Below are 23,336 nucleotides of genomic sequence, written 5' to 3'. Positions count from 1 at the left end.
ATGGCCATATATTCATTAGTGGATCTGCTTTTCATTCTCAAGAAGAATTATCCTACCAATATGGCAAGTTACTACGCACAGTTTCAAACCACAAAATATCATACAAGGTAGAACACAAGATTAAAAGAGTGTTACAATTTTCCTCTCATGTTTAGTTGTCTCAAACAAAAATTAAAGCACTTATCTTACCAAAGAAGAATACCACACTCAGAAATTGATCGACGCAGTAAGACTTCTTTGCCAATACTACCTTGCACTAGGGACAGCTTTGGTATCAAAACTCATGCTTTGTTCAAAGGAACTATGAGAATCCATGCCTTGAGTTTTATTTTCAGAACGTATACACTCTTTTAGCTCGATAACAACTTGGGACATGCTCGGTCGTTTTTCTGATGAAGGGTTAGCGCACATCATTGCTAATTCAAGAGCTCTCCAGACAGAACGAGAGTTATAATCTCCTTGAAGGTTAGGATCCATGATTCTTGTAATATCTCCTCTATTAAGCATAAATGCTGTCCATTCTGTTATGTGAGATTTTTCTCGGGCTGGGTCAATCACACGTTGGTTTGTTATTATCTCCAATAACACAATTCCAAAACTGTAGACATCGCTCATTTCAGCTAACCGACCTGTTCTGTAATATCTGGAGAGGCAAGAATATGAGGTACAATTAATATGTGTTGGTTGTACCACTAATAGTAAGGACAACGTTCTAAAACTTTTGTGTCCATTTTCATTATAGGTCATTCCATATCTCTGGTATCCGGTTTGAGAGGCTGTAAGGACCTAAGCTCAGAACCTCTTAATAATTCGAAAAAAGAAAAATACTTACTCGGGGTCAAGATATCCAGGAGTACCAGCAACAACGGTTGAAACCTGAGATTCATCTCCGAGTTGGAAAGATCTTGACAGCCCGAAATCCGCCATTTTAGCAGTAAATTGATCGTCCAACAATATATTTGTACTTTTGACATCTCTATGCACCATCGATGGTCGACATCCAATATGTAAGTATTCCAGTCCTTTAATTTATCAGATCAGGAAAAAGCCTTTCGGTATTAATTCTGATTGTGTGATTATTTTAACTAATCTTAGTAAGAATCAGAAGAAAAACGTTTTAAACGAAAAATATCTAAACCTTCTAAATTTTAAAAACTATACTTTCATCCTTATAGAAAGTTTATGAAAATGTGGAATACTTTATTGCAACGATAAGAGCATATAGACGTTCATTAGTTTTACTTTAATTAACAATAAGAACAATTAGTTGACCAAAATTAAACAAACAAAAATAGTAATACTAAGAATATAGTACCATTTAATATTTCAATCATTTGTGCCCACTAATCCCACATAAAATATTTTGTGATAGTAAAAACACATGAATGTAATTATTTTGGGATAGTTCAAACCTAGTGCGGCATCGACGGCTATTTGTAGTCGGGTATTCCACTTTAAAACAGAGCCACCGTGTTTTCCTACAGTAGATTGTAAAATCACATATTCGCTTTTTTCTGTTAGAAGAAATATATGTATGTAACTGTTATACAATCTTTCACCTGACAAATGATGTTTTAAGTCTTTATTCGACATGTATTCATAGATGAGAGCCAAGTGATCTCGTTCATCACAATACCCTACAAGGCTTACCAAGTTTATGTGGTGAACTCTCAACAAAAGTTCGACCTGTACACCAAATTAACAACAACAAAAATTCACATGAAACACATTGGTTTAAGTTTAACATATATAAACTTACGAAGAGTTTACCTCAGCTTTAAACTCTTTATAGCCTTGTGTTGATGATTGGGAAAGTAGTTTAACGGCTACTTGTTGTGATGAACCATTTATATCACCATGATAAACGACTCCAAAACCTCCTTCGCCAAGTGGTCTTTGCAAGTTCTTTGTCATTTCCATAACCTCTGAGTAACTGAATCTTTTTCTTTTTGTCTCAATCGATGTATCAGATATACTGGTAGATGTAATGTTTTCACGCGGCGTATTTGATGACGGTGGTAGATCTGTAGAGAAATATTTAGTACAAGAATGATATTCACATATATATTGATTTGATCATGGTGTATGAGTTTCGGCGAATACCTTCCAAATTTGATGGCTTTTTCTTCTTAAATACAAAAATGAGAACTAGTACCACTAGAATGACCACCACAGCCGAAGATACTAATGCAACAATCATTACTGGGAATTTCTTCTTAGTGATGACACATGAACCAGGAAAACACCGAATCTGTTCATCAACACTACATAAAAAAGGGACTGATCGTTTAGGATTTTGACTGCATGTGGTGAAGGATTTTAAATGAAAATGCATGGGTGGAGTTTCTTCTTACGATAACTTCAGTCCATCCTTTTCTCTTTTAAGAAGAGCTTGTGGGATTGAACCATTCAGATTGTTCTTGCTCAAGTTTCTATGAAACCACAAAAATATCATACATATAGGTGAACATGATCCCAAAGGAATGCTATAACTAAATATGTCATGAGAAACTTACATGAATGACAGAGACTTCATACTAGCTAGAAATTCAGGAACTCCTCCGGTCAAATTGTTATTTGACAAATCCCTGAAGTTTGTAAGAATCAAAAGTCGCTTACTCGCTTACATACTCGAGGTAATTATTATCATGCATACTTACAATTTGTCAAGGTGGGTAAGATTTTGAATTCCAGCTGCAATATTTCCGGTTAAGCCGGTTGAAGACAAGTTCCTAGTTACAGAAAAATAAGTGTGATGTAGGTAGAAAATGTTTGTTATAACAAAAAAGATAAAAAGTTTGTGCTATTTAAATATCTCACAATGAAGTGATTCTTGGTAGTGTTAATGCATCTTTGCTGTTGCAATCCAGACCCTCCCAGATAAACTTTTGTGGGACGCATGGATCTCCTTGCCATGTGATTCTATTCAATTCATAGGTTGCTTTGATATCTTTGATAGCAACAACTGTCATAAAACACAACAATAAATATGTTAGATTCAGCATAAGAGATATTTTTATGTATATGAACCTTGCATTGGTTACTAACGTACCATCAGTTTCATTTGTTTCCAACTGTGGAAAATTTACCACCGTGTAAAACTCGATGGCATTGATAAGAGGTGGGTGAGTAGAGTTTTTAGTTCTTTTTAGCTCTAAGTTGCATTTTCCTCCTGGGCAAGTAACTGGAGTATTGGTTTGAATTGTCGTGATATTCAGATATTCAGGGATAAAAGCTTCGTACGCAACTTCTCCACTCCATAAAATGTCAAACTCTCTAGATTCATTGGCCTGTAGTGACTGAACCTCAGAGAAGTGGAGGTACACGTAAAGTTCGTCAGTAGGAGAATCGAGCTCCTCGGTAAATCTAAACGGTGCACTATCATTTGCAGGTATTGCTGCGGTCATAAGCACATTCTTCGGCACAAGATAACCATTGGAGTTGTTCGGTTTGAGAGTGGTCCAAATCTGCTTCCATTCTGAATCAAAGGTTGGTTCCCATATTCTGTCCTTGACGTCTTCTGGATACCTGTGCTTCATATAACAAAACAAATCTCATCAACGAGGAACAACCAAAAATAACTCAATATCATCTTAAAGCAGACTTACGCGATAACGGATTCTGAATTACTAAGATAGTACCGCCTGAAAGTTTTCAAGGAACCCGAACCAGTGAGGTAAGAATCATTATCTAGAGGCCTTAGTTCCAAGAGTGATAAGAATGGCGTCGACGTGTCTGTTTTAACAAGACACACGTCTAAAGAATTTGATCTTGGGATGTAATTGACCTCCTCAACCACGCCAGATAAATATTCTCCCGCGTCTAGTGTTGTCCAGAAGTTAGCGCCAATGTATAAATCAAACTTAGGACTAATATTAAGACCGTCATAATTTCCATATAGAGCTGTAGCTCTAATCATATAAGTTTTCCCTTGCTTCACAATAAGATTGTAACAATTGCGTTTTCCATCTGGAAAGTATCTCAACGTCATGTATGACTTTAGAGTCGTGGCCTCAAAACTTTTATCAACTTTACCGATTTTTCCACTTTGAATAAAGCTTGAGTCTGATGAAAACCGTAGTCCAGTAAACGGCTCGATATATGGTGACACTTCATTTGGGGGTAAACCGCAATCCAAACTGATGAACCCTATTAAGAAGATATGCAAGAGATCAAATAATGGTCACTAAACAAACAGAAAAATAAAGCGTTGGTTAGTGGAACAATGGTGTCTTTAAGTACAAGTAAAGTTAACACCCAATTTCTTTATAGGGTCATTTTTCCATATATTTTCATGTTTTTTTTTGTTTTTTTCTTTCTTCTGTATCTCTCTATATATAATTTCTTTTGATTTATCTTTAGACATTGACTATACTTCTAAGTTTAGATATATAAATACGTTGTAAAAAAATATGATAACATGCATATTTCATACTACTTTGATTCTCACCCATATAAATTTATATTCAAAAAGGGCTCAATTATGGAGTTTGTAGAAATAAATGACATTATTCTTAATTTCTTAATTTTGAAAAGAAATCTAATAGCAATACATATTTAAAAAAACAGAATCAGAATATATTTCTAAAGAATTTTTTTTTTTTGGTACGATTAAATTTATGAACCCCGTAACAAATATTTCTTGTTCCACCAATGCTAATGATCTGCTGTCCAATTGGTCACTAAGTGATTTAAAAAACTATACAGAATACTTTCTAGAGATAGTTGATCAAAATAATCATACATGAGAATAAAATATTATAAGTTATCCATCAATTATTATCATAAATAATCATTTCACTACCGTCAAATTTGTAAAATTGAGCCTCACGCAACAAGGAGTTCAATTGTATCAATTTAAAGTAATGTATGTGGCCGTGAAAACGTTTATAATATACTATAAGAATTTTAATGTAATTTTTCTGAATTTATATGATTAATCTTTATTCTCCAGAGTTAAAAAGTAAAATTTTAAAACTTGATGAGTTAGATGGTTCTTTTGTACAAAACCCTAGAATCATCGTTATATTACCACATTTTTGGTCTTAAGACGCATATTTTGCGGAAAATCTCAATTCCACATTTTTGCAAAAAAAAAACAAGATTCTGTAGTTTTAGTGAAAAATTACAGCATAAAACACAGAATTACACAACTTTTTTGAGAAAATATTATTCTACAATTTTCAGGCCAAAACATAAAATTTACAATATGGCTGAAATCTCACAACTTTAGGTAGAAGATGCAAATTCAAGATTCGTTTATTTTGTTGTAAGACAATCTTATAATTTCCGCTAGCTATAGAAACGCTATAAACATATCTCAATAATGTGGATACATACCTTCTTGATCTTCTTCAGCTTGAACAAGGTTAGAAATAGCGAAAGTTGCAATAATTAGTACGACCAACAAAACCGAATGGGGAAACTCCATATCCTCTTACTTTCCAAGCAAAATCAAGAAAGACACGGTCCCAAGTTCTGAACCATAAATGAAGTTTATATAAGCAATGGCGCCACACAATTCCTTTAGACATTTCAAGTAAAAGCCGTACCAAGACAATAATCCTCAAAAAAACGTGAGGACATGTCAGTTTCTACAAATAGAAGTTTAACTGTAGATTTAAGTTTCTTGGAAAGTTTCTAATGGGAAATATATTTTTTATTTATTAGTTTATTAGTCAGAAAATGTTCAACTTGTTCATTAAATTTAAAGACCCTATCAATGGAGAGGATAGTCGATTTTACCAACCAACACGGCTAGTGCCGAAATATTTAAAGTGAGATATGCCTTCCGTTGACTTGAATTGTTCCGATCGATGTTTAAATCTGTCTAGACTCTAGAGGGTGTCCACTCCGATTTCACTTTGGTTCAAGATTGAAGTTAACTTGTTTATGAATTAGGATGTTAGCATGCGACATCCAGATGATATTCATTTTAACTGGTTTAACATATATATGCATTTGAATGTTGCACTTGGATTCGAAATTAATTGTTTTGAGAGTGATTTTCTGCCTACCAAACGAGACCACTACAACACATCAATCAAGAAAATTGGCCGAGATTTTTCTATAGAAAGATGGCAAAATCCTCGGCCTCCCGAAAATACAAATATGCCGTCTGTTTCGGCGGCTCGGCCCGTATAATAGTGTTTTCGGGAGACAAGTCCTAGAACCACTTCTCATAACCTTCCAATAGAGAGACCACTTCCAAATCACCAGAAGCAGACAAAGTAATTTAATCTACTTGTACGGAGTAACGGGGGGATGTCCGCATCATAAACATGCGGAGCACGCCCTCTCGACCAAGGTGATATCCAGTCAGAGACCAAACATATTGCCCAGGCCCCAATACAGTCAGATCACTTCACTATACTGCTAACTAAAAGCACTTTGTAATCGTTGACCTAGGTCCTACGACAAGTCGACAAGATGTAATGGCATCAACCTAGGCCAGGTAACGCTTCTCTAAAAAATATTCCTCTCGCCATATCAAAGAGCTTAGAAAGGGTAACCAAATCCTTGGAGGATGATCGAATCAAAAGAGAATGATTATGGGATCTAGGATTGGAATCCCATTCAAAAACTGTTTTCTAATTGAATGTGTAGACTATTTGATCGATTTCGGATAACAACTTGACGCACACCTTTGCATAAAAATCACAAAAAAACTTTTACATGTTTGAAAATGGTATATATTCAAGTCTATGACCACCCGAAAGTCAACTCCCTCTTAACGTTTCTTCATGCGTCATGGTTATGAATATTAAACCTCAAAATATTTTGCAGATTGACAAGTTCAATGGAAAAGAGTCTAGTTAAGCAAGTTGTGTTTTGTAAATTAAGGAATTAGCAAATCCATTTGATTGTGCCAATCAAAATCTCTACTCAAGGTTGTGATAAGACCTGGTCGTATACGCATGTACGGCATGCATGAAGACTTTTCGCGTACTTTTAAAATATATTAATCTTGTGACGTTGGATGTTTCACTAGAAGACATCATTGCTCACTCCTTCATTTGGTTTTCTTGAAACAACTATTAACTCCATATTCACTCATTTTCTCATATCGTTGACTTTAGCTTGGTTTAATTGGTGTCCATATTAGAGAAGCTTAATTTGTGTGTCCTTACATTTAGTATATAAGTGAAACGTAAGTATATAATTGTGTCGATCCTTTTCTGCGTGTATTGTGATCGGAGGAATCATGAAGAATCTTTGTTGGGTTTTTCTGTCGCTGTTTTGGTTTGGAGTTTTCCTCATCATTCGTTTTGCTGAAGGACAAAATCAAGAAGGTATGTACGTCTAAGTTTCTATAGAAAGATTATTAGTAAACTATAAGATAACTCAGGAGAATACAACATGATTTTTAGTTCGCCCGAACAAACTTAGTAACATCACTTTTTAGAAAGTTTTCGTTAGGCATCTCTATAGAGCCGGCCATAGTAAGTCTTACCACTTTTATTTTACCGTACGTTACTCTTTCCCCCGGCTATACACCCACGCATGACCACCACTCATATGTTTCATTCTGAACAGGTTTTATCAGTTTAGATTGTGGCTTACCTCTAAATGAGCCACCTTACATAGAATCGGAAACCGGAATACAGTTCTCATCAGACGAGAATTTCATCCAAAGTGGAAAGACCGGTAGAATCCCGAAAAATCTTGAATCGGAAAATTTAAAACAGTATGCAACCCTACGATACTTTCCAGATGGAATACGAAACTGCTATGATCTAAGGGTGGAAGAAGGGAGGAACTACCTTATTAGAGCTACATTTTTCTATGGAAATTTTGACGGGCTTAATGTTAGCCCTGAATTCGATATGCATATCGGTCCTAATAAGTGGACAACAATAGATTTGCAAATAGTGCCAGATGGTACAGTGAAGGAGATCATTCACATTCCAAGATCAAACTCTTTGCAAATTTGTCTTGTTAAGACAGGGGCAACTATACCAATGATATCAGCTTTGGAATTACGACCTTTGGCGAATGATACTTACATCGCTAAATCTGGTTCCTTGAAATATTATTTTCGCATGTATCTTAGCAATGCCACCGTTCTTCTTCGGTACGTATTCAACTTCAAATCATAACTAGTCTATATATCTTAAAATATTATATGTACATGATCTATGCATTTAAATGATAAAGAATTTATTGTTACCAATACTAAGAGAAAATTTGTGAGTTGTGATAGGTACCCGAAAGATGTTTATGATCGTTCGTGGGTTCCATATATTCAACCCGAATGGAATCAAATTTCAACAACTTCAAATGTGTCCAATAAAAATCACTATGATCCACCACAAGTTGCTCTTAAGATGGCCGCAACGCCTACAAATCTTGATGCAGCACTGACAATGGTTTGGCGTTTGGAGAATCCTGATGATCAAATCTACTTGTACATGCACTTCTCGGAGATCCAAGTCCTAAAAGCCAATGACACTAGAGAATTCGACATTATATTGAATGGAGAAACAATTAACACTAGAGGTGTTACTCCTAAATATCTTGAAATAATGACCTGGCTTACAACAAATCCTAGGCAATGCAACGGAGGTATCTGCCGAATGCAGTTAACAAAAACCCAAAAATCGACACTTCCACCTCTACTTAATGCTTTTGAAGTTTACTCAGTTCTCCAGCTTCCACAATCTCAGACAAATGAAATTGAAGGTATCAAACTAAAAGAGACAGTTATTTTATCATTTTGTTTTGTTATAAGTTCTTCCATATCGATGAAAACTAATTCATTAAATATTTTTTTCGCATCGATCAAATTTTATGCTAGTGGTTGCTATCAAAAACATTAGAACTACTTATGGACTGAGTAGAATCAGTTGGCAAGGAGATCCATGCGTACCGAAACAATTCTTGTGGGATGGATTGAATTGTAACATCACAGATATATCTGCACCACCAAGAATAATTTCTTTGTAAGATTTAACTATGTCACACACACTTTTAAAATTACTAAATTATCATGCTTATATATAATCTAAACTTATAATTTGTTTATTATAACCAGAAATTTATCATCGAGTGGCTTGAGTGGGACTATAGTGTCTAACTTTCAGAATCTGGCGCATCTAGAAAGTTTGTAAGTATTGTTAGTACGTGATTAATTAAAGCAGCATGTTTATTTTTTTCTTTTCTACAGATATTTGATATATAATTACAAAGCATATATGGGTTCATTGTTTTTCACATCCCAGGGATTTGTCAAATAACAGTTTGAGTGGAATAGTGCCCGAGTTTCTAGCCACTATGAAATCATTGTTGGTCATGTAATAAATTTTCTCGATTTATCTACTAATTACGTTCACACAATCATTTTTGTGTACACATGAATTTTCCTCTACTTCGACAGAAACTTGAGCGGGAATAAACTTAGTGGTGCAATTCCTCAAGCTCTTCGCGATAGAGAAAGGGAGGGGCTAAAGTTAAAGTAAGAAAGATTCTCACATGATTTTACTCTATAACTAACCATGCATTATCCCAATTCCCAACTTGAAATATGAATTCAAATATTTTAAACTTCTCGTATGTAGTGTTCTTGGAAACAAAGAGCTTTGTCTATCTAGTACATGCATAGATAAGCCAAAGAAAAAAGTTGCGGTAAAGGTTGTTGCACCAGTCGCTTCCATTGCCGCTATCGTTGTTGTGATCCTCCTTTTTGTATTCAAAAAGAAAATGTCATCAAGTATGGAGTATTTACAACAACTTCTTAAATCAAGAAACAGTCATATATTACTATATTTTAACTATATATACTTACATTTGCTTTACATGTAGGAAATAAACCTGAACCGTGGATCAAGACCAAAAAGAAAAGGTTTACTTATTCAGAAGTTATGGAAATGACTAAGAACTTGCAAAGACCTCTTGGGGAAGGGGGGTTTGGTGTTGTTTATCATGGCGATCTAAATGGCTCAGAGCAAGTAGCTGTCAAACTACTATCCCAAACATCAGCACAAGGCTATAAAGAATTTAAGGCAGAGGTACAATATGTTTTAACTGTTCCACATATAATTAAGTGTTAAGCAAAACAAAATGTAATTATTTTATGTTTTGTTAAGCCAATGTTTGTATGTCTGTGTGTGTTTGCTTTACATTGCCGCCAGGTTGAACTTCTTCTTAGGGTTCACCACATAAATTTGGTCAACCTTGTTGGATATTGTGATGAACAAGATCACTTTGCTCTCATCTATGAATACATGTCTAATGGAGACTTACATCAACATTTATCAGGTGAACACATATATAACTCATTTGAATCTTTTATGGATTACCAAATGAAGATAATTAATTAAAAAATGGTTGATTTAATGGTTGTATTCTGTAAAAAATCTACGATTTCACATAATGCTTAGTGTAGCTTTATGATGATATTACAAACTTTTGATGTAGGAAAACACGGTGGCTCTGTTTTAAATTGGGGTACTAGATTGCAAATAGCTATCGAAGCTGCATTAGGATTAGAATACTTGCATACTGGATGCAAACCAGCAATGGTGCATAGAGATGTCAAAAGTACAAATATATTGTTGGATGAAGAATTCAAGGCCAAAATTGCGGATTTTGGACTGTCTAGATCGTTTCAAGTAGGAGGCGATCAATCTCAAGTTTCAACAGTTGTTGCCGGTACTCTAGGATATCTTGATCCCGAGTAAGTATATTAAACATTTTGCACCATGTTCAAGTATGTTACATTTATTCAGTGGTTAAAGAAATGTAAATTATATGAATCACACTCCATTTTCTTGCCTTTACAGATATTACTTAACAAGTGAGTTATCCGAGAAGAGTGATGTCTACAGTTTCGGGATCTTGTTACTAGAGATTATCACAAACCAACGAGTGATTGATCAAACCCGTGAAAACCCTAACATAGCAGAATGGGTTACATTTGTGATCAAGAAAGGAGATACTAGTCAAATTGTGGATCCTAAACTTCACGGAAACTATGACACCCACTCTGTCTGGAGAGCTCTTGAAGTAGCAATGTCATGCGCAAATCCTTCTTCAGTCAAACGACCAAACATGTCTCAAGTAATCATCAATCTTAAAGAGTGTCTTGCATCTGAAAACACGAGGATAAGTAGGAATAATCAAAACATGGACTCTGGTCATAGCTCGGATCAGCTTAATGTGACTGTGACCTTTGATACTGATGTGAAGCCTAAGGCAAGATAGTATATACGTGGATCTTCTCTAATGTGACATAAACCAAACCTTTCGATGTATAACTTTATGTTATTAGTTAACCATTGTGAAATAATTTTGTTTTATTTACTTGTGTTAAATATGAATATTACCCGTTCGTAATATATATATATATATATATATATGTGAAATGTTATAACGATTTTTTTTGTTCTATGATGATTTAATTTCGTTAGTAACGGTGAAAAGAATTTGGCGCTATATTCCTCAATCCGTGGCGCTTATTTGAAATTTTCATAAACTTTCACTTACAGGCATCACGGGGATCGACAATATTAAGCGTCGATAAAATTAAATCAACGGCTAATAAGTAATCTCATTGTTCACCCGGATCGTTATCTGCAACCGTTAGATCTAAAAACACATCTGACGGTTCAAATCAATTAGATCCATCTTGTATATAAATGACATCTCCTCTTAACAAGATTCTCAAATCATCTCAATCTCAATTAAATCTTCAAATCGAAAAGTTTCCGAAGAAAAATTCAGGTTCCTTTAGAAAATGTCAGGTCGTGGAAAGGGAGGCAAAGGTTTGGGCAAAGGTGGAGCCAAACGTCATAGGAAGGTTCTGAGAGACAACATCCAAGGAATCACTAAACCGGCGATTCGGAGATTGGCTCGTAGAGGTGGTGTTAAACGTATTAGTGGTTTGATCTACGAGGAGACACGTGGCGTTCTCAAGATCTTTTTGGAAAATGTTATCCGTGACGCCGTTACTTACACTGAGCACGCTCGGAGGAAGACGGTGACTGCTATGGATGTTGTTTATGCTCTTAAGAGACAAGGAAGAACTCTCTATGGATTCGGTGGTTGAGGATTTTAGTGTTTTAGAGTGTTGTCTAGGATTTGCTTTAGTGATTTCATTTTGGAATTTCAGATCGATTTGTATTCGCGTTTGCGTTGTAATGTTGTTCCGGATAAATATTCACGGTTGCGTTTTGATATACTGGCTTGCGTTTGCGTGAACGAACATAATATTTTAAACCGGAAAAACGCTTTGCAATCCATATTGTTAAGAGAGAAACGACATGAGGTTTGTTCATAATAGCGGAGAGATTTGTTGATTATGTGGACGGGAAAAAAACTCAAAAATACTGCCATTTATTTTTAATTTGGACGTTTAATACTTTTAGTATTTAATTTAGAAAAAAATACCTTCGTTAATTTTGGTTGCCTATTAAAACTTTCGGTTTTAAAAAAATTGGTATAATTGTACTTCCGAGTTAACTTCCGTCAACTACCCTAACGGAATCGTTAACTATGGTCAAAACTTAAATCATGGTAATTAAATATATATACAATCGCTTTTCTTGACAATACTAATATGTTGTCGTAGTCAAATGGTTAAACATTGATTTAGTTTTCTTTTGGGTCTGGGTTCGAGTGGCGCCTCCTCCAAAGACGTTTTTTTATTTTTATTTTTTTCTAAAAACTGTTTCTTCTTCAAAATTCATTATCTTTTTATTGTAAACCCTAGATATTTAGCATTGCAATTGAGGAAATTTCTGATTACGCTCTTTTAGTTTTCACAATTGAAAAATAAGAAAATCTAGGATTTAACCTCAATTGAAAGAAGAGAGAAAAATAAGTATTGGCTCAATTGAAATTAGAAAAACCCAGATGAATTTGAGGAGATTAGATCAAAACCCAAATCTATTTAATTCTTCAATTGCTTCCATTGTTAAGTAAATCTGTCAGAAACTTGAATAAAAAAGACAAAAAGGCTGAGTAGCGAAACCATAGATATGGTGATTGAGTGAAAAGAGTAACTGAGAAGAAGAGTCGAGGAAGAAGATGAAAAAAAAACAGCAAAAAAAAAAACGTTTAAAAAGAGGTAGGTGGTTTCGAACACAGGCTCAAGAAAAAATTAATAAAGTGTTTAACCATCTGACTACAGCAACATATTCGTATAAACAAGAAAAGCGATCGTATTTATTTACATAATTAACATGAGTTAAGTTTTAACCATAATTAACAATTCCGTTAGTAAACTCGAAGATAAGATTATACTAACTTTTAAAAAAACGAAAGTTTTAATAAGTAATCAAAATTAACTAAAGTATTTTTTTTCCAAATTAAATACTAGAGGTATTAAACGGAAAAATTAAAAATAAATGACGGTTTTTTTAGGTTTTCTAATCCGTAATTGCTCGCATTTGATGGTTATTCATACGAATATAAAAAGTTCTCTAGCTACAAAAGAACGAGACTTGAGAAAAACGATTACCCACTTTTTCTCCTATAAATGGGCCTAAGCCCACAAATGATATATGGCTTGGTTCGTTTAGGCCCATCTTTGTCCATTGACAAATACGGAAGCAATGGCCTAATCATGCAAAATGGATATTAGTCACAAAATAATTTGTATGAAATTACTATATTAGTCCAAATCAAACAAACTAATTAACCAAACCATCATAAAATCAGGTTCGAAGCCCATTTTGCTCTTCTTGAATATATTTTCTACATTAGCCAAAATGTGTATGAGTTTTAATTCTTATCACAATCAGTTGATGTGTTATTATCTTCAGGATCGACTGATTAGGTTATATAGTAAGCAGGATTTTGGGTTGACCGAACAAGTTCAGTAATCTGATTAGGTACATTAATCGAAATGTTTCAAATTAGCTACACATAATTTTGTTATAAATCAGTCAAATTTGTTGTCAAAATTTTCTTTCTTTTTTTGGTCAGTCAAATCTTTCCTTTATTATGCCAAAAATTATGATTATTATTAATGACTATGAAAAAAATATTCTTGACTATATTGATGAAACACATGTAAATATTTCCTTTATCATACACAAGACAATTGTTTACTTAATGACATGTTAAGGAGAAAGTATGGAAGTCACGTTAATTAATTGAGTCATACTTTTTCAGTCAATAATAATCGTTGCCAAAAATAAAAAAAGATATATTATTACCACAAATCTCTCTCCATAATTACTCACACTACAACTTGTTAATTTTATCTAGCAAAAACCAACATTCACAAAAAAAAAAAAAAAAACATTGGAGAGATTCGGCCATGGCATCGAAATGCATAGGTGATTGTGTAAACATCAAAAACAATGCCATTTGTGTCCGGCCTGGTAGAACTCACGCCAAAATTCACAAGTGGCCGATGGCTGAGGTAGAGTTCGTACAGTCTATCAGCCAAGACGGTAGTCCGCGTCGTACTACGGCGGTGGAAAGTTTATCTTGTAGGCAAATGTATCTTAGGAGCTATACGTTCTCAAGAAAAGAGGAGAACGAAGACGGTGGCGGAGGAGCAGGGAGGAAGAAGTTGGCGAAGAAAGATATGAGGACGAGTAAAAGGGCGTCACTTAAGGGATTTGTGGTCCGATTCACATGGAAATGTTTGTCTTGTACTTGCCCTAATAAGTTTGATCTTAAACAGTGAAGTAATTTTATCAATAAAGAGAAGAATAATAAGAGTTTTTTTTTTATATTATCATTTTGAATTTCAATATCAATGAATACTTGTACATCTTTATCAGGTATTAACTACATAATTACCCTCGTATACACATGGACCGTTTCTAATATACATATATGTGCTTTGGATTTCAATTATTTATTTATTTATTTTTATTTTGTGCAAACATACTTGTTTTCATTCCTTAAATCCAAAAAAAAAGAAAAAAAAGAAAAGAGGATAGAGCTACCTACTACAAACCCGAATATAGACAAGCTAGATAGCAACATGCCACATGCGAGATCATGGTACCGTGAACAGTTTGTAAATTTTAGAATTAGTGACTATCAAAAGATCTTGTGACATTTAGAATGAATAGCAGTGTCTAAAGTAATATTAAGAGTTGTATGTGTTAGTAAGTTTCCTTGTGAAACACTGCCTTTTTTCTGCTAAGAGTGAGAGATAAGGTTCACCACCTAATTAACTTTGAAAATATATACATCTCAAAGACTCTAAAAGCTGACTCTATAAAGTGAAAGATTAGGTACAAAACGATTTAATAAAGATGAAGAAATGTGACACATGTTACGTGAATTTTTTACCATTCTTCTTTCAACATAAATGAATCAGAAAATCAGAAAATGAGAGCGAGATATATATAAGTAGGAATAGAGAAGATTTGAGAATGCATGAGGGATATGAGGAAATATTATAGGGATATTGGAGAAATTCTCCTTTGTGATTAATCCTATTTTCTTTTCTTATGAAAAACTTAGAAACATTACTGAGAAAACTTTCATAGCTAAAAGTTGAGAAAACTTCTCAACTTTTTTCTCTGACTTGGTATTTTTGTATCACAAAATAAAAGTAAGAAATGATATGGATAAGGATTTTCTATGAATATATATTTAAGCTAAACCCAACTTCATCACGAAAAAATAAGGAAAACAGTTCACACTAGAAGTTAGAAGTACCCTCCAAAAAAGCGACCATGGCCTCAAAGTGCATAGATGATTGTGTAAACATCAAAAGAGACTCCATTTGCGTCCGGCCGGTTATGACTTACGCCAATCTTTACAAGTGGCCGATGGCGGAGGCCGAGTTCGTACGGTCAATCAACCACGACGGAAGCCAGCATCGCACCACGGTGGTTGACAGCATATCTTGTAGGCAGATGTACCTTAGAAGCTACACATTTTCAACAGAAGAGAACGAAGAAGACGGTGATGGAGGTGATGGCGAAGCAGTTACCCGGAGACACAATCAGAGTTGTTTTCGAGGAGGAGGAGGGAGAAAGAAGGCGGCCAAGAACGCTATGCGGAATAACAAAACATGGTCGTGTAGGACGTTTGTTTTCAGACTAGTACGGAAATGTTTGTCTTGTGCGTCCACTACTAAGGTTACTAATATTGATTGATCACTATGAGGATAATAAAACAGTTTTCTGAAATTGTTTTAAAGTTCAAGACTTGGTCGTGGTGAAAGAAAGAAACAAACCAATGGAACCGGACAAATACTGTTCCAAGACAAAAAAAGAAAACTGAAATAGATTAAGATCAAACAGTTTCTTAAACCAAACAAGAACCATGAAAAACTCTGTTTTAACTTCTAAACTTACAATACAATTGAAACAACAAGAGTGTTAAACATCCATATAGTAAAAAGAACAAACAAATTTCAGACAATTTCAAAATGAACATCAATAAAATACAAACTCAGGATAAGGGAGAGAGGAACAAAATAAGGTAAATTTTCAAAGTAACCGTTTAATCACTGATGAAAAATCTGCAGTAGAAACAGATCAAGCAAAGACAAAGATCCTATCTGAAAATAACCTGATGCTTTTTTCCTGGTTACATACTTTGCTTGCTCTGTTTCTATCAAAAAGATCAGATCTTTGGCTTTTCTTGGCACTGCATTGCTCAAATCTTTCACTATCTTCCTTCAGATTTCACCAGTTGTGAGAATACTTTACTCATGGAAACGCCAGAGAGATCATCAATACTAGATTCCTCGAATCGCCCCGCTGTGCCCGGAACGTTAACACTAGTGTCTCCCTGACTGAAATTATTGATCTGCGGAGGTAATTCACCAATCATATTCGTGCTATTATCTTCTGGTTCACCATCAATGACTGCTTCTTGAAGCTGCAGAGCGTATTCAAGATTCCACAACACATCTCCCATAGATGGCCTATCAACTCCATAATCCGCTAAACATTTCTCACCTGTTTCCGCAAATTTCCTTAACGAATCGGGTCTGATATTTCCGCGAAGCGACTGGTCGATGATCTGATCCAGTTGCCCTTTCTTCTGCCATTTCATAGCCCATTCTGCAAGATTCACCATCTCTCTTGGAAGTGTTGGGTCTATAACAGGTCTAGCACATAAAACCTCGAAGAGAACAACTCCGAAGGAATAAACATCGGATTTATCTGTGAGCTGTTGCCTTCTGAAGTACTCGGGGTCAAGATAACCAAAACTTCCTTTGACAGCAGTACTTACATGAGTCTGATCAAGCTCGGGTCCAGTCTTGGACAGTCCAAAGTCTGCAACTTTAGCCATGAAGTTCTCGTCAAGCAATATGTTTGCAGATTTCACGTCTCTGTGAATGACCGGTTTCGAGTCACCCGTGTGAAGGTAATGCAAGCCTCTAGCTGCACCAATGCAGATCTCAAGCCGTTGTTTCCAAGTCAAGCTAGGTAGACCTGAGCCATAAAGATGACTCTTTACCGTTCCATTCTCCATATACTCGTAAATTAGTATCATCTCATTGTTCTCGTCACAATAACCGATCAGAGAAACCAAATGGCGGTGACGAAACTGAGATAACATCTCGATTTCTGTCCTGAATTCCGCAAGCCCTTGCTGAGATTTTGGGTTCCCTCTTTTCACAGCTACCTTTGTACCGTCATTAAGCTCTCCTTTGTAGACTTTACCAAAACCGCCTACACCGATGTTGCGGCTCTCGTCAAAGTTATTTGTAGCGTCTTTAACCGCTGCAAAGGGAATACGGTAATTGGCATTGGTAGTTATACTTGTAAGCGTAGTTCCATTGGAGTATTTGCTTCCCATCGAAGTTCCATTTATCGAAAACGGCATCCAAGTCTTTGAATGACCGTCTTGGCCACGTTTCCGCTTCTTATACAACACAAAGCAACTTCCCAAGAAGACTACCGCGAGCAACGAACCAATGGCTGAACCTACAATCAACCCGAGATTACTCTTACTGCTTGAACTACTACCAGGCACAAATGTCCCAGTGCTTAACTGACCCTTAGAGTTATTCATCTTCATAATCTCCAATCCATTCACAATCGCGTTTGGATAATCGGTGTGAACAGTCGACGGACCGATGCTCACACGGACTTTATTACTACCCTTTGGCGTCTGCGTGACAAAGTCCATCGAATATGCACCAGCCAAAGTGTTATCCACAAGAGTGCTAAGATCAATATCCGTAGCAGCAACCATTGAGTCAACATAAAGATTGAAATATAGCTGGTTTAACGACAAGCTAACGATATCGCAGAAATGAAAGCGGAAATAGTACTGAAAACCCGGGTCAACATCGAACTCCCAAGTCACATTGAAAATGCTATTCGGGTTATCAGCGGAATTCATCTCAGTACAACTACCATAGACAGTTCTTGGAGCAGAGTCCTCTGTTGCATAACCTGGAACAAAGTTAACAGTTGAAAACTTAGACATACTCTTAGCTAAATTCTTCTCAAGCAGAAACTCCGAGTCAGGCACCCAAGTTCTCGTTAACGTATCGTTGTTAGACGCAACAAGCGGACCACCCATGTTGACTCTATGAATGGTTTCAAGACCTTGCATTGACATATCCGGAAACTGCGCAGGGTTGCCTACAAACCTTGGACTACCAGTAATCAAAGTATCTGGAATCGATATAACCTCGATAGCATTCACAAACGCAAACGAACCACTAGAGGGAGTAAAGGTGAGCACTAAATCATTAGTAGTCACGTTCAAAGAGTACTCTTTGACAACTTTTGAACTCGTAACAGTGAAATCACTCAAAAGGACATGACTTTGTGAAGAAACCGCGAATTTAGCTGAACCCATTTTGAAGTTTTGGTAGTCAAAAGGATTGAAATAGAGACGAACCCAATGACGACCACGAGTGACCGAGAATTTGTAGCTAGAGACTTCGGTGAAGACTCTTGCCGTGTGGTAAATGTCTGAGCCAGAGTTACCGCCTACGCTTGCGAGAATCTCTTTGGACGAAGTAAGTAACTTCGAAGAGAGCTTATCAGACAGAAAGATTCGACCCATTAGTGTTCCATTGGTTGGTGATCCACAGTTGATCAAGTAATTATCCACAGGTGTGAATCCATGGCAGATACAAAGCAAGATCGAAATCGTTGAAATCAAGATGAAAGTTTCAAACTTTTCAATACCCATTTTGACCCAATAGAGAATAAACCTGGAAATGGAACAGATCGGGGAAAAAGAATCAATCAACAAGATTCAAGAAATTAGGGTTTTATAACATGAACTTGAAACAAAGCAAAGATGGAAACTTTTCTAAAAAAACAATAAAAGTATTTACCTTTAAGACAAGAGATTTAGTATAGAAGTAACGGTCCCATGAAAGGAGCTGATTCAGGTAATGAATAGATCAAGTAACCGAAAAAAAACTCAGATTTTGAGTTTTTGGGTTTTGTATAAAATATAGCAAAATCTGTACTTGTATTAGAGAGTAGAATCTCGCGAAGAACAGATTGGTTATAGAAGTTTTGATTCTTTGTGAACTCTGCAAAAAAATGAACTCTGGTCTATTCAAGAGAGAAGGAAGAAGAAAGAATTTTCTGGCTGTATTATTTTTTTTTAGTAGAAAATAAGGAATTTCCAGAAAATGATTAAAATCGTAAATTATTCGTTGCATTTAATATGTCAATGGCAAAAAGCTGTTTTTTATTTTTCGTCGAAAATAGTAAAATATAAATATTTTTCTTTAAAATTGTTAGATATTTTATTTCAGGTGTATTCCTATGGTGGTGGTTTGCAACAAAGTCTTTGTTTGATGATATTATAATTTTTTGCGTGAATTTTGAAAATTTTATTATAGAATTCTCGACAATATCGATGAGGAGAGCACTTGAATTAATGGAAACCTCTTTGGGTTGTGTTCACTTTTGAATAATAAATTAAATTTTTGTCTATCTATATTTTTCTAGTGTTTGTTTTACTTTAGTTTTAGGAAAATTATAAGTAATCTAATACATAACAATCTTACTAAATCTTGGTCTTTTGCTATAGACTTTTTGAGTTCTATATGTCAAAATTTTGCCCAAAAGGTAGAAGATTATAAGGTTTTTGTATGTTTATGCATATCTTTTTGGGTTTGCAAGATTTTAAGACAATGACAACATTTAGTTTAACCACTCCATTATACAAGTACAACCATATGGAACATGACACATGTGATAATAATTTATTAATTTGGAAATGAAAGATCATACTAATGCACCTTGTGACATTATTCTTAAATAGAATTATTGCCTAACAAGACACCGCAACCAAATATATTAATTTTGTTTTAGTGGCTGGCAAAAATTGATAGATGCAATAGTGAAGTTTGGGAAATGATGATATATAGGATTAAATAAGTAACCAAGATTGGTGGAAGCCCATAGCCTAATTGTTAGCCCACGTCTATGTAAAGTGTTTTATCTTAGTCTTCTTCACATCTAAAGCTGAAAGTTAAAAACGAAAGATTTCTACTTTATATGTTGGATATTTTTCATTTTGTGTCGGCAGCTTTGACTGGTTTCTCTTTTTAACCCAACATAGAAAAGTTATTCATTTCATGACTCAAATGCATAAGTTTTGGTAACTATTCTATCGGCTATCATATTTGTTAATGCACGAATTAAACAAGTACGAGTGAATCTCTAGGGAAGGTGAAGAATCCGTCTCTAAACCGCGAGCTGGGCTTGAAGTTGAATGACGACGGGCTGAAAAGTGAGAAGCGAAACGAGATGACGTGACTGAGGGATTTGGATGATTTTGACGAGCTGAGGCGTTCAGCGAAGAGGAATTACGAGCTGGGAGCGCGATCGCTTAATCTGTCTTGACGGGCTGACTTGTCGATTGACGAGCTGACTTGCCGATTGACGAGTTGACTTGCCTTGTTCTTTCTCCAAGTGCCAAAAAGTTGTCCTTCCCAAAACTTTCCATTCTTTATTTATACTCGTCCGTATTGTAAGGCACACAACGTGATTTTCCAAAAATAAATTTTGCGCAGCCAAACGTTTATCTTTGCGGGTCGGGTGTTAAACTAGTTAGGCGAATTCTTTCCTGCCGAATCTGCCCGGGTTTTAGTCACTGGGTTGGGCCGAAATTGGCGAAGCCCAATTTCACCCCTTAACAATATTACAAACTCTTGGTTGAGATTATATGAATAATTCACCGATATCAAAGGCCAAAAAATGGTTCTATCATGAAATCACTTATCATGGTTACTCTTTCTTGAAAAAATTATTAATAGAAATAATCATAGAACAAGGAAGAAAACTTGAGAAAAACATTCTATCAATAATACATAAGCTTTGTATCTCTTAGTCGACCTCCGAACCCTACACTAATTTCAACCTATGATTAGGACTTTGCTGATTTGCGGGCAAATCGGCTGAACAAATGGAATTTCCAACCACACATCGTTGAATATACATGAATCATGACTATATTGGTATGGTACAGACATATATTAACGTATCAATTGAAAATTTGGACGAATGTGATGTCAAAAAGACAAAAACAAAATGAACAAACGTGAGCCGTTTACTCTCAAATTCCTATAAATGGGCCCATAACAAACACAAAAACAGTTAACTCTAAAAAATGTCCATTCCACATGGAGTCAACCCCAAAAAAAGTTAGATCAAATTCACTCAATCAAATAAGTTGGAACAAACTCAAGTGTGAATTGTTCTTCCTAAATAATCAAATCTCATCCAATTTAGAAATCACTTGTACCCTTCCTAAAATATTTGTTTTTAATCTGTAAAATTTAATTCGAGCAATTGACCTAGTCAGTCAGGCAGGGCCGACTCGTTATATTTAGCTGCCTAAAGCAAAACCAAAAATGAAGCCCATTAACAAGTGCATCTACTAACTTAATTTGGTTTTAAGTTTCGAACAAGGGACCAGCCTAGTCGCGGACCAAACAAAATTGGCGTAAATGATTCTTATGTTGTTCATCAGGTTGATCATCATCAACATGGATCAGCCTAGTCGCGGGCGACCTGGAAAGTTATTCAAAATATCAAAATATTTGTCGTTGTGAAATTTTCTTGTGAATACTATCCCAAGAAAAAAACTGTGTTATCACATATATAGCTATATAAATTTTGTTGTTTCCAATTTAAATGATAAATTTGGCATCTTTCATCTTCCATCATCCTCGTCAGATCTTTCAATCATCATATAACAAACATCATATGCAATAATCAATAGTTGACTGAATTTTCCTATACTCATGCGTTGACAAACGATTGGTATTCCTAGAGAAATCTATACGTACAAACATAATGGGCCGGGTATGCTAGGAATTCAAAAATACCACAATCAAAAATACATTTCAACGTACGTTATGATAGTCAGCCAAAATCTCAAGTCACTGAAAATTGGCTGGCCGGTTTTGTTGCAACAACTACCTAACCAACGATGAATATTCACTGGAAAATCAACCGTAAAACACTAGTACGAAGAAGGCTAGTGCAATTTGGCATTATATTAGAAACACAAGACCTCGTGTGGACTGGTCTCATTTGGTGTGGATAAAACAGATAGTTCGGATTCTTAAACACAAACTGGTTCTGCATTAACAAGAGGCCGGCCAAATGTCAAAGATAGATTATTAGGATGAGAGACATCCTTTGGATCCCACTTGCTTCCTCTCGTTTATTTTTAAATTTTACAATTGAGCCCTACACCAGTTCCAACCTATGAATAATACTGACGTTGATCATACGAAGAGATCGGCGGAACACATGAAATTATTCAACCACTTTGTTCGCACTATGTTGAATTTTTTTGTTTACTTCATTAAAATATACACATGTGTATGTTATACTAATACAATGTACCTATAAAATAAAAGAGGATGAACGTGAGCCGTTTACTCTAAAGTCTATGTGCTATATAAGAATACAAACAAAGCCATTGACTTCGATATGTCAACTTTATGCTAAGTCAACCAAATGATGAGTTGGACAAACCTATCAAGTGCCAATTCTTCTTCTTAAATAATCAAGTTCCCTTCAAATAATCGACCATTTTAATTAGAAGATATTAATTGGCCAATAATATTTAGAAATATAACATCAAACAACAAAGCTGACATAATGTGTAATTGTGTATATAAGGTATTTTTCACTTATTTTATCAATGAATTTTTATAATGATATTCTTATGCATGAATATATTTTAACAAGGTATATTTTTTTTAGTAATTTTTAACACAATAATTATTGAATCACGGTAAACACCACTAAAAAGGAAAGATAGGTAGATGTGATTTAGACTCATATAGTAGGATCTATATCCATGAGTGCCGTATATTTTCATATATTTATATTTAATGAATTCACAATTGTCTAAACTGATTATTAAATTACTACATAAACTAGGCTAACATGGCATACGTACGTACT

At 35.1% G+C, this 23,336-nt stretch overlaps 6 protein-coding genes and 5 long non-coding RNA genes across 12 annotated transcripts; 6 read left to right on the top strand and 5 right to left on the bottom strand.

Moving 5' to 3' along the window:
* Window positions 1-191: 191 nt before the first annotated feature.
* AT3G46340 (Leucine-rich repeat protein kinase family protein) lies at window positions 192-5,431 on the bottom strand (the record flags this gene model as incomplete). Its single annotated transcript, NM_114501.2, has 13 exons — window positions 192-643; window positions 833-1,022; window positions 1,413-1,478; window positions 1,560-1,686; window positions 1,771-2,024; window positions 2,104-2,264; window positions 2,355-2,432; window positions 2,517-2,588; window positions 2,661-2,732; window positions 2,821-2,965; window positions 3,053-3,528; window positions 3,609-4,149; window positions 5,341-5,431. 13 exons carry the CDS (start codon window positions 5,429-5,431, stop codon window positions 247-249), a joined length of 2,670 nt encoding a protein of 889 aa, NP_190218.1. The 3' UTR covers window positions 192-246.
* Window positions 5,432-5,779: 348 nt separating this feature from the next.
* On the top strand, window positions 5,780-6,431 carry AT3G07405. The gene has a single exon (NR_141323.1). It is a non-coding gene; the product is annotated as an other RNA (long non-coding RNA).
* Window positions 6,079-6,358, bottom strand: AT3G07415. The gene has a single exon (NR_141324.1). It is a non-coding gene; the product is annotated as an other RNA (long non-coding RNA).
* Window positions 6,432-7,019: 588 nt separating the features above from the next.
* Window positions 7,020-11,371, top strand: MEE39 (Leucine-rich repeat protein kinase family protein). Of its 2 annotated transcripts, NM_114500.5 has the most exons (12): window positions 7,020-7,292; window positions 7,537-8,074; window positions 8,204-8,682; window positions 8,798-8,942; window positions 9,035-9,106; window positions 9,222-9,293; window positions 9,377-9,454; window positions 9,558-9,709; window positions 9,802-10,007; window positions 10,131-10,257; window positions 10,417-10,675; window positions 10,782-11,371. In NM_114500.5, exons 1-12 carry the CDS (start codon window positions 7,205-7,207, stop codon window positions 11,200-11,202), a joined length of 2,637 nt encoding a protein of 878 aa, NP_190217.2. In that variant the 5' UTR covers window positions 7,020-7,204; the 3' UTR covers window positions 11,203-11,371. The 2 variants fall into 2 exon arrangements, with proteins under 2 accessions (NP_190217.2, NP_001326106.1); NM_001339245.1 differs by lacking the exon at window positions 9,222-9,293.
* A 289-nt stretch (window positions 11,372-11,660) lies between these two features.
* Window positions 11,661-12,304, top strand: AT3G46320 (Histone superfamily protein). The gene has a single exon (NM_180329.3). It carries the CDS (start codon window positions 11,735-11,737, stop codon window positions 12,044-12,046), a length of 312 nt encoding a protein of 103 aa, NP_850660.1. The 5' UTR covers window positions 11,661-11,734; the 3' UTR covers window positions 12,047-12,304.
* Window positions 12,305-12,831: 527 nt separating this feature from the next.
* Window positions 12,832-13,043, bottom strand: AT3G07395. Its single transcript, NR_141322.1, has one exon. It is a non-coding gene; the product is annotated as an other RNA (long non-coding RNA).
* Window positions 13,044-14,263: 1,220 nt separating this feature from the next.
* AT3G46310 (uncharacterized protein) lies at window positions 14,264-14,638 on the top strand (the record flags this gene model as incomplete). Its single annotated transcript, NM_114499.1, has 1 exon — window positions 14,264-14,638. One exon carries the CDS (start codon window positions 14,264-14,266, stop codon window positions 14,636-14,638), a length of 375 nt encoding a protein of 124 aa, NP_190216.1.
* Window positions 14,461-16,083, bottom strand: AT3G07385. Its single transcript, NR_141321.1, has 2 exons — window positions 15,628-16,083; window positions 14,461-14,612 (listed from the first exon to the last, which is right to left on the bottom strand). It is a non-coding gene; the product is annotated as an other RNA (long non-coding RNA).
* Window positions 15,343-16,312, top strand: AT3G46300 (uncharacterized protein). The gene has a single exon (NM_114498.2). It carries the CDS (start codon window positions 15,645-15,647, stop codon window positions 16,068-16,070), a length of 426 nt encoding a protein of 141 aa, NP_190215.1. The 5' UTR covers window positions 15,343-15,644; the 3' UTR covers window positions 16,071-16,312.
* On the bottom strand, window positions 16,204-19,589 carry HERK1 (hercules receptor kinase 1). The gene is made up of 2 exons (NM_114497.4): window positions 19,229-19,589; window positions 16,204-19,102 (listed from the first exon to the last, which is right to left on the bottom strand). Exon 2 carries the CDS (start codon window positions 19,078-19,080, stop codon window positions 16,588-16,590), a length of 2,493 nt encoding a protein of 830 aa, NP_190214.1. The 5' UTR covers window positions 19,081-19,102; window positions 19,229-19,589; the 3' UTR covers window positions 16,204-16,587.
* Window positions 16,461-16,929, top strand: AT3G07375. Its single transcript, NR_141320.1, has one exon. It is a non-coding gene; the product is annotated as an other RNA (long non-coding RNA).
* Window positions 19,590-23,336: the final 3,747 nt, after the last annotated feature.

This window comes from Arabidopsis thaliana, chromosome 3 (genome assembly GCF_000001735.4).
Source record: "Arabidopsis thaliana chromosome 3, partial sequence".
Taxonomy (NCBI): Eukaryota; Viridiplantae; Streptophyta; class Magnoliopsida; order Brassicales; family Brassicaceae; genus Arabidopsis; species Arabidopsis thaliana.
This window is presented reverse-complemented; position numbering and strand designations above follow the sequence as displayed.